General features: G+C 38.9%; 1 protein-coding gene across 1 annotated transcript in view; it reads left to right on the plus strand.

Moving 5' to 3' along the window:
* The first annotated feature begins 497 nt into the window (after window positions 1–497).
* The window catches only part of LOC117513818 (cytochrome P450 4B1-like), a 122,134-nt gene continuing 106,711 nt past the window's right edge, over window positions 498–15,920 (plus strand). Inside the window, exons 1-2 of the mRNA XM_034174047.1 lie at window positions 498–752; window positions 8,319–8,463. Coding sequence (XP_034029938.1) covers window positions 561–752; window positions 8,319–8,463 — 337 coding nt within the window. The 5' untranslated portion in view covers window positions 498–560. The remainder of the gene's footprint in view (window positions 753–8,318; window positions 8,464–15,920) is intronic.

Below are 15,920 nucleotides of genomic sequence, written 5' to 3' on the forward strand. Positions count from 1 at the left end.
TCTCCTCCCAGATGGACGTGCCTGGAACACCTCCCTAGGGAGGCGCCCATGGGGGCATCTTTACCAGATGCCCGAACCATCTCAGCTGGCTCCTTTCAATGTGAACGAGCAGCGACTCTACTCCGAGCTCCCCACGGATGACTGAGCTACTCATCTTATCTCTAAGGGAGACACCAGCTCCCTATGAGAGGGGATAACGTAAGTTAATACAAGTCCTATGTTTGTTAGACTCTTGCTATGCACTTGCTTTGTTTATACCCAGGACAACAATTTTCAGTCCAACTGAAACAGCAAACATTAGCTCTAAACCTTGAAACACTAGAAATCAATCGTTATATGAGGTTACAGATTGTGCAGAATGGTGGAGTTTTTTTATCCAATTTTTTCACTTTGCACCTGAAGGCAGCATCAGCTGGACTGAGGTCTGTGACCGATTCCCCGCCCCCCAGGTTTACTTTAAAGGAGCAAAGCTGACGTCATGCACATCGGTTAAGTTCAGGATTTGTTATAATTGTTTTTGTCCTTTGAGGGTGAAGTAGGCTGAAGGTTACATCTCAGCCATGGAGGTAATTGACGCTGTCAGAGGTCTTAACGTCGGCTGGCTGCACCTGCATCATTTATTTGCACTGGTTTGTGTAGTTGCTGTTGCCTTTAAGTTAATTGCGTTAGTCCGACAGAGAAAAGAATTTCTTCGAAGTTTTGCAGCTTTTCCAGGACCAGCGGGTCACTGGCTCGTGGGACATATTCTAGAGGTAATTAGCGCTGTCCACACAGTCTTTAATATGAGTCTGTTATATGAAACGTTTCATAATTTATGTGTGTAAAATAAAATAAAATAAAAAAACAGGCGTCTTCTAACTACAGTCTGCAGTTTGCCTTTCAAACACATCTCCACAATGGTGCTTTGCAAACGTATACACGCACAGAGAGCATTAAAGGGGTCATATTGTGCTTTAAGAAACACTATAAGAAATCAGGAAAAAAAATTGTGGCAGTCAGTAATGGTTACTTTTTTAGACCAAGCAGAGGGAAAAAAATATGGACCACTCAATTCTGAGGAATAAATTATGGAATCACCCTGTAAATTTCCATCCCCAAAACTAACACCTGCATCAAATCAGATCTGCTCATTAGTCTGCATCTAAAAAGGAGTGATCACACCTTGGAGAGCTGTTGCACCAAGTGGACTGACATGAATCATGGCTCCAACATGAGAGATGTCAATTGAAACAAAGGAGAGGATTATCAAACTCTTAAAAGAGGGTAAATCATCACGCAATGTTGCAAAAGATGGTGGTTGTTCACAGTCAACTGTGTCTAAACTCTGGACCAACTACAAACAACATGGGAAGGTTGTTAAAGGCAAACATACTGGTAGACCAAGGAAGACATCAAAGCGTCAAGACAGAAAACTTAAAGCAATATGTCTCAAAAATTGAAAATGCACAACAAAACAAATGAACGAATGGGAGGAAACTGGAGTCAACGTCTGTGACCGAACTGTAAGAAACCGCCTAAAGGAAATGGGATTTACCTACAGAATAGCTAAACGAAAGCCATCATTAACACCTAAACATAAAAAAACAAGGTTACAATGGGCTAAGGAAAAGCAATCGTGGACTGTGGATGACTGGATGAAAGTCATATTCAGTGATGAATCTCAAATCTGCATTGGGCAAGGTGATGATGCTGGAACTTTTGTTTGGTGCCATTCCAATGAGATTTATAAAGATGACTGCCTGAAGAGAACATGTAAATTTCCACAGTCATTGATATGGGGCTGCATGTCAGGTAAAGGCACTGGGGAGATGGCTGTCATTACATCATCAATAAATGCACAAGTTTACGTTGATATTTTGGACACTTTTCTTATCCCATCAATTGAAAGGATGTTAGGGGATGATGAAATCATTTTTCAAGATGATAATGCATCTTGCCATAGAGCAAAAACTGTGAAAACATTCCTTGCAAAAAGACACATAGGGTCAATGTCATGGCCTGCAAATAGTCTGGATCTTAATCCAATTGAAAATCTTTGGTGGAAGTTGAAGAAAATGGTCCATGACAAGGCTCCAACCTGCAAGCTGATCTGGCAACAGCAATCAGAGAAAGTTGGAGCCAGATTGATGAAGAGTACTGTTTGTCATTCATTCATTCAAGTCCATGCCTCAGAGACTGCAAGCTGTTATAAAAGCCAGAGGTGGTGCAACAAAATACTAGTGATGTGTTGGAGCGTTCTTTTATTTTTCATGATTCCATAATTTTTTCCTCAGAATTGAGTGAGTCCGTATTTTTTTCCCTCTGCTTGGTCTAAAAAAGTAACCGTTACTGACTGCCACAATTTTTTTTCCTGACTTCTTATAGTGTTTCTTAAAGTCAGAAAGTTGCCATTTGAAATGACTTTAGTTTTGTGTCATGTCTGTGATCTGCTTTTTTTCTACAAAATTAAACAACTGAATGAACATCCTCCGAGGCCGGTGATTCCATAATTTTTGCCAGGGGTTGTATATATATATATATATATATATATATATATATATATATATATATATATATATATATATATATATATATATATATATATATATATATATATATATATAAAACAGCTGAGTGGATCCTTGTCATTTGATTGGTGCTTTGTATGTCACGTGACACGGATAATTCGTCCCATTTGTGTTGCATTGCATTTACAGTGCAGTTTGGTTCCATTTAGAGTGCAAATTTAGTTCCATACATTTGGTACCATTGCACTCTGCACACACGCATGCACACAGAAAACAAATCCACTGCACTGTCAGGAGGCTGTTAGCAGGAAATCAGAATGAAAAGCTGGACTAATTTCTGATGTGATTTTTTTCACTGCACTGAGGATGTATACATTTGTCTTTTTTTGTAGTAGTAGTAGTAGTACACACACGCACAATTGCCGATCCGGTTGTGTGAACACGCATGCACACGCACGTGTGGGACAATGATACAAGCAAGATGACAATTTGATTGAGCTAACTGACGGTGCTAATTCTTGTAAAACACACACACAAAATCCACTCCGCTGTAAGCCGTCTGGATGCATGAAGAGCTGTTCAGTTGAAAAGCTGATGTGATTTTTGGCTGGACTGAGGAACTACACAAATTGTTTCTTTTTTATGGAAGTCCGAAGTCACTGGACTACATGTCCCAATTTGGACTGTAGTTGCAGTGGAACACCAAACTGTAAGTTACTTTTCTGTTGTTTATAAATTAATAAAATATCAAATAACAAGGATCTATTTTAGCAGTTATATAAAACAATTAATGAATGTTTTTACATTCTTTCAATGGAACACATATTTAATTTGGTGAAAGCTGGAACATACCATTCAATGAGGTGAAATATTTGTACCATTGAACTCATAAACATTCATTATTTGTTTTATATATATATATATATATATATATATATATATATATATATATACTCAACAAAAATATAAATGCAACACTTTTGGTTTTGCTCCCATTTTGTATGAGATGGACTCAAAGATCTAAAACTTTTTCCACATACACAATATCACCATTTCTCTCAAATATTGTTCACAAACCAGTCTAAATCTGTGATAGTGAGCACTTCTCCTTTGCTGAGATAATCCATCCCACCTCACAGGTGTGCCATATCAAGATGCTGATTAGACACCATGATTAGTGCACAGGTGTGCCTTAGACTGCCCACAATAAAAGGCCACTCTGAAAGGTGCAGTTTTATCACACAGCACAATGCCACAGATGTTGCAAGATTTGAGGGAGCGTGCAATTGGCATGCTGACAGCAGGAATGTCAACCAGAGCTGTTGCTCGTGTATTGAATGTTCATGTCTCTACCATAAGCCGTCTCCAAAGTCGTTTCAGAGAATTTGGCAGTACATCCAACCAGCCTCACAACCGCAGACCACGTGTAACCACACCAGCCCAGGACCTCCACATCCAGCATGTCCACCTCCAAGATCGTCTGAGACCAGCCACTCGGACAGCTGCTGAAACAATCGGTTTGCATAACCAAAGAATTTCTGCACAAACTGTCAGAAATCGTCTCAGGGAAGCTCATCTGCATGCTCGTCGTCCTCATCGGGGTCTCGACCTGACTCCAGTTCGTCGTCGTAACCGACTTGAGTGGGCAAATGCTCACATTCGCTGGCGTTTGGCATGTTGGAGAGGTGTTCTCTTCACGGATGATGCGACGGAGATGTGTTGCACTGCATGAGGCAAATGGTGGTCACACCAGATACTGACTGGTATCCCCCCCAATAAAACAAAACTGCACCTTTCAGAGTGGCCTTTTATTGTGGGCAGTCTAAGGCACACCTGTGCACTAATCATGGTGTCTAATCAGCATCTTGATATGGCACACCTGTGAGGTGGGATGGATTATCTCAGCAAAGGAGAAGTGCTCATTATCACAGATTTAGACTGGTTTGTGAACAATATTTGAGGGAAATGGTGATATTGTGTATGTGGAAAAAGTTTTAGATCTTTGAGTTCATCTCATACAAAATGGGAGCAAAACCAAAAGTGTTGCGTTTATATTTTTGTGTATATATATATATATATATATATATATATATATATATATATATATATATATATATATATATATATACATATGTGTGTGTGTGTGTGTATTTGTTGAGGTTTGTTAAACAGTCTCAAAGCAGCAAATTTCAGTTAAATGCACAAGTGTTAAGCACATAGTATGCAAATTGGAAACATTTCAGAACTGTACCTGGACCATATTGGAACTTTGCTACTGTGCAAGACTTCTGTGCATAGTCGTGGTCTAGAAGCAAAAGTATTGTTAAAATTTCCATACTTTTCTTTTAAATCTACTGTATCACTGTACTATGTTACTAAGCCATATATACTGATTTCTAACACAAAACTGTCACAAGGGGGAATAAATGTAAGCGTAAAGATGATTGACTATATAATCAGAGCAGTAAATTGATCAGTACGTGTGAAAGCCATGCATTGGCTCCCCATGTGTGGTTATTTCCACCAGGTGCAGCTGCAGCTGATCCACAATGTGAATTCTGCCTTCCAGAACAGCTCTTATATAATCATCTGAATCATCTACCTGTTTCCACATGTGCAGAAAGGCTGTACATGTAGATGATTCTACATGTACAGAAAGGCTGGGTTGTCATTCCTATACTCATATGGTATGTCTAATAAAAAATAATAAGCACAGGCATATCGCCATCAGAGTGTGCAAGGGTGCCTGAAAAAAAACCCCCACTGTGGTTCTGTTTATTTTTATAGATCACTGTAATTCCTGTGTTTAAAAAAGTTATTAGTGCAGCATAAGCTTTTGTCTATCTGTTTCCACATGTAAAGAAGGGCTGGATTGTCATTCCTACACTCATATTGTTATATTTAATAAAAAAATAATAAGTGCATGCAGGGGTTCAAGTACCGCTGCGTTCAAGTACATTTGGATCCTAAGTCTTCAAACTATAGCAAGCAATTTTATTATTCTTGTAATGCCTTTTAAAGCCAACTAAAGTACCAAGTACTTTAATATTGTCAGGACAATTATTCCAGATGTTAATACCTTTAACAGTAATACAAGGACTTTTTGCAGTAGTTTGGAGTCCCTCATTTTAAACAGATCCTGGACATGTTGAGGCAAAAGTTGATTTTTACCTTTATACATAATTTGTATTGTAATCAACCAAGTCCCAGAATTTTAGATTATGAAAACAGGCAAATAATGGGTTTGTTGGCTCACAATGTTATTTTCCACAGATAATTCTTATAGCTTTCTTTTACAACAAAACATTTATAACATATATCCGTGTATAATAACTAATGTAATAACATCTGAGGATGTTCAATCTGTGTTATTGCTGGGAAATGTCTTTTTGAAATGACTTTGTGCTTTGTTGTGCAATTTTTTTTTTTTTTTTATAAAAGTTAGGTGGAAAAATGTAAAATATATTTTATGTTAATAAATGATTAACATTTTTAATGATTTGTGCTTTACTTTGTCAGTCATATTTCTGTCATAAGACAAATGCAATTGCTTCAAGGTTTATTTAGGAGCATGGAGCGTTTTTTTTAAACTTTATTTAAAAAAAATGAACAGTCTTAAGAACATTCTATACTCCCCATTAAAAACTACACAAGACAGCAGTCTTTCACAGCAAATCAACAAGTATTCTGAAAAAACTAATTCCATGACCTTCACACAATTTTACCATCTCAGTGGTATTTTTACAACTGGATAAATCTGATTTCAAGACAGAGTGGACTTGTAAAATACAGAGGTTTTAAGTAAAATAGGTTTTAAGAGGTTTTAATTAAAACTTAATTAAAATTCAATATTAGTACATGATTAGCTAACATTTTCAAAATTGAACAGGTAATACTTTCATTTGCAAATGCACAAAAGACTGAAGTAAGTGTGTGTAGCTTGCTGGAGACTGATATGCTTGTGTCTCCAGGCAGAATATGTAGCCCAGAATTAATATTTGCTAAACTATAGCAACACAAACAAAATTTTAATGGCACACAAATCAGCACAAATTAAGTGGTCAGCTTCACTGAGTTCAGGCACCTTATATAGGCCAGAATGAATCTTTTGTGTGGATACAATGAATTATTTTACCTAAAATGAAATTGAAACCATGCTTCTGCCATGAACCACTGCTGAGTTTGAAACAACAAAAACAGCCTTGTAATTTCCAACAGTGCTTGAATGCCTCCTGCTCTTATTATTTTTATTAGACATAACATATGAGTATAGGAATGACAACCCAGCCTTGTACATGTACAGCCTTTCTGTACATGTGGAAACAGGTAGATGATTCTGATGATTATATAAGAGCTGTTCTGGAAGGTAGAATTCACGTTGTGAATCAACTGCAGCTGCACCTGGTGGAAATAACTGCACATGGACTGATCAATTTGCTGCTCTGATTATATATTCAATCATCTTTACACTTATATTTATTCCCCCTTTTGGCAGTTTTGTGTTAGAAATCAATATATATATGGCTTAGTAACACCACCACGGGACACCAGTGTTTTATTTTGGTAAATGGACTGCATTTATATAGCCCCTTTCTATTTGCATCAGATGCTCAAAGTCCTTTACAATTATGCCTCACATTCACACAGACACACTCACACACCAATGTCAGGGTGCTGCCAAGCAAGGCGCTCACTACACACTACGACCTTGCCCAAGGTGATTTTCCATACGTTTATACAAACTTCAACTTTTTCAAGGTGCTTCTTCATTTTTTGGTTCCTTTAGGGGTAAAAATAAATTGGGTGAAATTTCATGAGATTTGAAAAATATTAACCACTGCCAAACCGCCCCCCCCCCCCCCCTTTTTTTTTTTTTTTTTTTGACGTTCGAGTGACATTTTAAGTTATGGACATTAGTCGCATTAGTGGCAGATTTTGTTACATCTGCCTCAGGTCACATTTTTGAGGTTTTCAACGTCAACATGGACTTCATCGTCAAGGAGCCCTCAGAGTGGGAGGATGACCAGTCGTCACAGCAGGTCCTGGATAACGGTGCTGCTGTCAATGATTTTGCTGAGCGAAGAGTTGTAATTATCCAGGATTACAATCAGATCCTAATGAAGGATGAACAGCAGCACCAATACCTGCTGCAAGTTGTTGAGTGGCATCGACATCAGTTCCTGAAGCTGAAGAAAATCGGAACCAAACTCCACTCCCCATGACTGTTTGTTTTCACCAGATAAGTGGATAGCAAGTAATACTTTCTTTTGTCTCTCCTGTATTGTCAGTTAAAGGAGAAAGGACTGTTGTTTCAATTTGTATTTCATTTGTGAACAGCTATATTACTATTGCTGGTTTGCACTCGTTTACTCAACCATTGCAATTTCCATTCCACGTGTGGTAGTGGTTAGAATAGTTTTATCAAAATAAAATTTTGCATGAAGCATTTTGTCATCAAGATGAACAATTCTGTCAGGAAGCATCTTAATAAAGTCACATTTTTATTTTTAACTGTAGAGGACCACTCGTCTGTGTGTGTGTGTGTGTGTGTGTATATACACATACACACAGACGAGTGGTCCTCTACAGTATGCCAAAAATAAAAATGAGATGGTGTGTATATGTATATATATATATATATATATATATATATATATATATATATATATATATATATATATATATATATGTATATATATATATATATATATACAGGGTACGACCCCTTTAATGATTTTATTTTTGTGTCATGTGCCATTCACACTTGTAATTATTATATTCTTTTCATCTGTCACTGTTTTCTTTTTGCAGTTTAACCAAGATGGGAAAGATTTTGATAACATGATGGTAATGGCCCAGGAGTACCCCTTTGCATTTCCATTATGGTTTGGTCCTTTTGCTTGTTTCCTCAACATTCATCACCCAGAATATGTGAAAACCATCCTGGCATCAACAGGTGTGTGTGTTAGCTTTGCAGCAACAATATGTGTATATATGCCATATGTGAGCGATGGACCACCCCTCTTTGAGTATCAGCCAGTCCACCTTTTTATCCAAAGTTGGCTAAACGCCAACCATAAATTAAATAATTTCTTGTCTCTTCTGTGTCTTACCTGTGAAAATGTCATCAGTGTGGACTGGTAGTAGTAGCATGGCAGTTTGAAAGTTTGCATTTCAAGAGTTGCTGCACACACTGTGATGGATTGAGTAAACTGATTCACATAAATTTAGTTAATCAGTTGTCTGGTATGAAAAATTGATAATGTGTAGATCTGGGGTGTATTTCAGGCTCTGATGGAATGAGTGGACAAACACCAACTGCAAGAACAAACTAGATGTACCATTGTTTTCAGTGAGAGGCTGATAGGAAAATTCCACCTCCTGTGGCAAATGGATGGTGTTTTATCTTTAACCAGGAGAAAATAAAGGACGTCAAGAAACAGTGCAGAGACACCTGGCTTTAAATAGTTAGGAACTTGTTAAGAGCCAGGGTATCCTGTTTTCAGTGGTGGGCACAGTTCTGCTAATCTGCTAATTGCTAATTATCAAAGCTAACATTTTCATTAGCGGATTAGCTTTTCAGATAACTTTGAAAACCATCAGCGGACCAATTGGCTTCTGATAAATTTAGTTCCAATAACTTTTAGACTGGTAACATATTTTGCGAGTATAGTAAATAAAGCTTAACAGCTAAAAACATTTGTTAAATCTAAAATCAAAGATTTTAGTACCTGCCTGTTACAGGTTTGTAGCAGACGGACAGCCGTGAGTGGTAGAGCTCTATCCTCTGTAGGCAGAGAAGAACTAACTACCAGAGAGAAAGAAAGAGCAAGGGAAAAAAATGATAATTTATTTTTAACACCATACGGCGTATTACTGGAGTCATGCACAGGCAGACAGTTTTGACTTATGGTTAAAATTTTAAACAAACTAATTTTGGACAAGTTATTGAAATTAACTTCACGTCTGTCGTTTTACAAAGTGAAAATATCAGCTATATGTTGTAGTTTTAAGTAATGCACTAATTTTGAAGTAGCATTTAGACACACATGCCGCAATGCATTATGGGAAGATTAGTTTCCTGACATCCGTGGTTGGCTGGTCGGACTCGGTATAACCCACAAGTTACTGAAACGTGTAGTAGGTTTTACAAATAAATCTGTATGTGTAAATATGTAATTTGTTTCATTTGTTAAAAAAAGGCAATTTCAAATCTGAAAATTCTGTTTGTGATTCAGCACTTTTAGTGAACGTGTGGCTGTTCACACTGCCATGAACACTGCCATTCAGTAGATGGCAGTGTTCATGGCAGTATGAACATACAGTCTTGACAGCAGTTGCCACACATTGGTGTTCAAGGGATGAAACGTCAGCCATCGACTCATCAATAGATAAAAGTACTTAATTCTTTCACCAAACCATCAAATCTAGGCTTGCATCTTAGATGTACCTTCTGGCAAATTGTCGCTGAACTTTCAGGTCTTATTTTTAAGAAAGCCCTCCTCTATACTACTTCATCATGAAGCTGTTTAACTGGGGATTCAAAATACCTGCATATAAAATCAACACTAATGATAGTAATAACATTAAAGCAAACAGAATTCTGATATTGGAATAGTATAGGTATCGACATATACACAAATTCAGGTATCGGGACTGAATCAGAAGTGAAAAAATGTGGATCAATGCATTCCTATTCACTATCATTGAAAGAGTGACCATGCCTCACATTACCTCCTACAGTCTGCCACAGCAGATGGAATTCTGTTGTGGTGATTTTTCTGCTGTTGACATAAGACAGCAGCTTAACATTGCCTGGATGTCCACTGGCAAGCTACAAACAAGCACAAGACAAAACAAACGTGCAACGATCAGGAAAGTTCTCCGTCTGATGACAGAGACGTTTCAGAAGAAGTCAGTTTCAGCATTTTATCCGGATATTCCACTGTTAAAGGAGATTTTTTTAATGAAAGACGTGCGGGCGGATTCGCACGTCGGCTTGCAGCCGCTGCGATGCGCAGCCACAGGAAAAACACCTCCGTGTTGATAACCATTTGTAAAATCCAGGCGGCTTTTGATGGCTTTCAGTGGAGTATCTGAGAAATTGTTTAACAGTTGGGCATGTTCCAACTTGTCCTTAAGGCTTCCAATGGAGGTGTTTTTCCTGTTGTGCCACGCTGCGCCGGCTGCAAGCCGACGTGCGAATCCGCCCGCACGTCTTTTATTAAAAGAAATCTCCTTTAACAGTGGAATATCCGGATAAAATGCTGAAACTGACTTCTTCTGAAACTTCTCTGTTCGCTCACGACGTCCCGGGTCAACAGAGGCTTAAATGTGGAGGTTTTCAGCTTGAAACAGGCTGACGATGGCGCCTGGGAGTGCTGCGCGACTTCCTTAAAGCGACAGAATCACTTCAAAATCTCTCATCAGCCGTTAAAATTTTCACCGAAAACCAGCTGAATTTTTCGAACCATGTCCACTTCGATGTGCCTCACAGGTTTTGAAAAAATTTTGATCAAACAAAGCGCCAGTCTCTCAGCAACTTCTCAGACAAAGGAATTCCAACGAGGGGGCTGGACCACACCTCCCACAAGGCGTGCTCACAGGCGAATGACGTCACCGACAGGCATGGAAAAACTCACGCATGCGCACGAGGCTTCAAGCATGTCTGACGTACAAACATATGAATGAAATCAATATAGTTTTTGAAAAAAATAAAAAGGACCTATACTTTATGGACAGACTTCGTATGTATTACAGGTGTTGTACCAGATTCAGCATCCCTGCCGTGAAAAGTACCCCTTGACAGGAACGTACATTTGAAGCTTGTCTCCTTAAACTCACAGTTAACTGAATAGATACAGTTAACTGCTAAATTGGGGCAGCACGGTAGCTTAGTGGTTCGCACTGTTGCCTCACAGCAAGAAGGTCCTGGGATTGATTCCCACCTGTGGCCATTCTGTGTGGAGTTTACATGTTCTCTTCGTGTTTGTGTGGGTTCCCTCCAGGGGCTCCCGCTTTCTCTCACATCCAAAGACATGCAGGTGAGGTGGACTGGAAACTTTTAAATTGTGCGTGCAGGTGTGAATGTGTTTGTTTGTCTATATGTGGCCCTGCGACAGACTGGCGTCCTATCCAGGGTGTACCCCGCCTCATGCCCTATGACTGCTGGGACAGAGGATAGGCTCCAACCCCCCTCGCCGCCCTTAATTGGAGTAAGTGTTTGAAGGTGTGTGTGGCTGCTTTTGTGCATTTGGAACGAATAGCTTTAATGCCATTTTAAGATTTATTTTGTAGCAAACTGTGTAACTACTATGCAGTTTAACTGTGACTTTAAGGCAACAAGCTTCAAATGCACATACAAACGTGCATTCCGGTGAAGGTGTAGTTTTCATGGCAGTGGTGCTGAATGTGGCACAACACCGGCCCTCTTTTTTTGTTGTTATGCCGCGAGGCGGGGCGTACAGCATCCGGGTTGTCCGTCCGTCCTTCCGTCAGTTTGTCTGTCCGTCCATCTATCCGGCCGCAATTCGTTCACCGCAACGTAGCTAAGCACCTATTGCTCGCAGAAACTTCATATTTGGTGGGTACATACCTTGGAGGAGTACTTCACATGGGTTCGAAGGCCAGTGACCTTGACCTACTTTTGAAGGTCACCAGTGGTCACAACTGTCAAATCCTTCGCCACAACGTAGCTCGGCACCTATATTGCTCGCAGAAACTTCATATTTGGTGGGTACATGCCTTGGAGGAGTACTTTGCATGGGTTTGAAGGCCAGTGACCTTGACCTACTTTTCAAGGTCACCAGTGGTCACAACTGTCAAATCCTTCGCTCAACATAGCTTTGCACCTATTGCTCGCAGAAACTTCATATTTGGTGGGTGCATGCCTTTGGAGGAGTACTTCACATGGGTTCGAAGGCCAGTGACCTTGACCTACTTTTGAAGGTCACCAATGGTCACAACTGTCAATTCTTTGCCGTAATGTAGCTCAGCACCTTTTGCTCATAGAAACTTCATACTTGGTGGGTACATGTCTTGGAGGAGTACTTCACATGGGTGTGAAGGCCGGTGACCTTGACCTCCATTTCAAGGTCACCAGTGGCTGCAATTTTTTTGCTGGCAACCGTGACCGACTTTTTATGGTCACTGTTTGTCAGATCCTCTAAATAAATATTATGCCAATCTCCAATTTTTCCATTGTATATCCCAGTTTACATCAAACACATAAGGCTTCAACCAAATACCCACCCCATAGAAGTACATATTACTGCACTTTGCATGGAAAATAATACTGCGTGCGGGGCATTTTGTGATGAATGTCGTTCTTTCTTTTTTAAAAGATAAGCCATGAATTTGAAGCAGGTAATTTTTGTTTGTATAATCCTTTCTAATGAGAAGTAAAATGAAGGAATTTACAGTGCTGAAAAAACATCTAGCCTTTTTTAAAGCCATTCTTTCATAACAATTCTTTAAAGATTAATCACCATTAAAATATGACCAGGAAGTTTTTTTTTAAATCTCAAGCAGCCTTGGTTGAAACATGTAACCATTTAGATATTATAATATAATAATAATAACAGTGATGATAATGTTTTGTAGCTTTGGTGGTTCAGTTGAAGTCTCATTTCAAAAGTCACTGTAAAGATTGAGGACCAAAACTGTAAGGAGAATGCTTACTGAAGTTACTGTTTCTCACATATAAATGTAATATTTGAATATATTAATTGCGATCACAAGAAAACAATGTTTCTGACATAATTGGCTCAGTAATGCAGTTAAAGTATTGGGAAAAGTGAATCATTACATTGTAGGATTTTTGGTTTGCACGCTTAAATTTTCTACTTATGCTCTTAAAATTTTTACTAAGGGGCTACAGTGCTCCCACTGAAAAAAATAGTTTGCAACCCTGCCTTGGCTGGGAATGTAAGCTGTGATGCACTTGCATCAAATCCAGGGGATGTTGTGGAGTATACGTGGATAAGCACGGGCCTGATGGGCCTCGGGGCTTGTATATGACATACTTTGTTTCAAGTGGCAGAAATACAATTACACACTTAAAGGTATAGGGCCACCCAAATTTCACTAAACTGGCAAAATTAGGTTTTCTACTGAAATCCAAGCATTATATTGGTTTATTTTAGAAATGTCTTGAAAAATTACAGCTCATAGTAGAGGACTCTCCTATTGAGTTTGTGACAAATTTTCCGGGAGCAATTTGTTTGTGCAGATTCTTGGAGATTGGCCCACAATAAAACATTTTATCTGGGGTACCCCTCTCAAAAATGCAGGCTAACTCCACCAAGGGACGAAATTCAAAATGGCCATGAAAAACCTATGTTGTGCCTTATTTCCACTTTCAACTGACCTAGAATATTCATTTTGGTGTCTGAATATATGTTTTTGGGTTCAAGGAATTCATTTCTGCCCGAAGAAATAATCTATATATAACAGATGGCCGTTATAATGGCTTCAGTCATCGTCAACCACATCCTGAAAGGATCCCAGAAGGTCTTTCGGTAGACATGGCTTTGTTTATCTGAGGGGGACACATTTACCACTGTCGAGTTTCCAGACATTGTTTCGTGGCGATGGGACCAGCTTTTTCTTGTGAAAGTGAAGAAGGAGATGAGACTGGTAGTTAACTCTCTGTACTTTCAGGTTGTGGGAGTCTCTGTCAGGAGGAATTCTTGATGTTGATTTGTTTTTGAGATTCTTCCACTTCAGAGCTCTTGCCTGTCCTAGTGTCTTGCTGAATTTGTCACCGTAGATGTACCGTATGTGGTTGACGATGACACGTCAGATGAAAGTGATGGAGACGATGATTACAGTGACACAGAGGATGTTTGGCTATTTTGTAATCATGATTTTACCTGACTCTTGGAACCTGACTTATTGAAATGATGGTGTTATCTTGTTACTATGGAGTTGATTACATAAATGTAATCAAACTGTAAACTGTAATTACCTTCAACAAACAAGATAAAAAATTTTCGTTATGAAATAGGAACATGGTGTTACACAATTGTATCTGCTTGTTCAGTATGAATAGTCACCTCATGTTTATTGATATATGCTCGACATTTCACAGCCTTTACCTACATATATGTATTATGATGTGAAGATCAGAATCCACAAATCAACTTGATTAGAATTATAGGATGTTTTGTGATAAGATACAGACATGACAAATAAACCATAGTATTCATATTGTATTGTACTTTTTCAGTGCTTTTGTAAATGGTATTTTAGCTGTTCTCTTGAAGATTTCAGTACACTATGTACAAATGTGATTTTGTTATCCTAAGCAATATGTCATTTCGTCACATAACATGCATTTCTGTCACTCTTGAGGGGAACTACTGTTGGAATCTGGGTGTATGTGGTAGCGATCTTGGCCACCATCTTGAATATCAATCAATCAATCAATTTTTTTTTTATATAGCGCCAAATCACAACAAACAGTTGCCCCAAGGCGCTTTATATTGTATAATATGTCAATATACAGACAAGTTAGAGCTTTGAGACATAAGAAATTGAACTAATCACCCTGAAAAACCCCATATTTGAGGTATTACATCATGCCCTATCAGTATCAAATCTGAGCATAATACCGAAGCCATTATGATAGCCATCTTGGATTTCTCCCTCCGGTGTTACATATAGATTATTTCTTTGGCAGAAATGAATTCTTTGACCCCAAAAACATATATTCCGACACCAAAATGAATATTCTAGGTCAGTTGAAAGTGGAAATAAGGCACAACATAGATTTTTGGTGGACATTTTGAAGTTAGCCCACACTTTTGAGAGGGGTACCCCAGCTAAAATCTTTTATTTTGGGCCAATAACCAAGAATCTGCACTAAAAAATTGCTCTAAGAAAATTGGTCACGAACTCAATGGAGGGTCCTCTACTATCATTTTAATGAAGAGAATATATTTATCTGGGGGGGCATTCCATCATAAATATAAGTAGGTCCCTTCGGCTGCCGCCTTGTTTTTACTCGGAGATGCCACAGCAGTTTCAAGGTGGATCTACATATTGATTTGGTACAAGTTTTACGCCACATGCCCTTCCTGACGCAACTCCCCATTACATAGCAAAATGTGGTGGTTGTGGGGTTTGAACCGGCAACCTTCCGCACTGAAACAAAGTGCACTAACCACTCTTTAAGCCAGAGAGAGACCAGCCACTGACATTTCAGTGGCTCTCTATTGTGATTGGCTGTCACCATGTCCTTCTCATAATGCTTTGCGCAAGTCTGGGGAAGCCTTCAAGTGATCTATGATGTCACTGTCAGATTGTATTGGTCTCGGCCATTGATACTGTCAGCAGTTCAAGGCTATCTGTTATCACTCACTCATCTTCAACCGCTTGCCAGGATCAGGTCGTGCGGACAACAGCTCCAGC

This window comes from Thalassophryne amazonica, chromosome 7 (assembly GCF_902500255.1).
Source record: "Thalassophryne amazonica chromosome 7, fThaAma1.1, whole genome shotgun sequence".
Taxonomy (NCBI): domain Eukaryota; kingdom Metazoa; phylum Chordata; class Actinopteri; order Batrachoidiformes; family Batrachoididae; genus Thalassophryne; species Thalassophryne amazonica.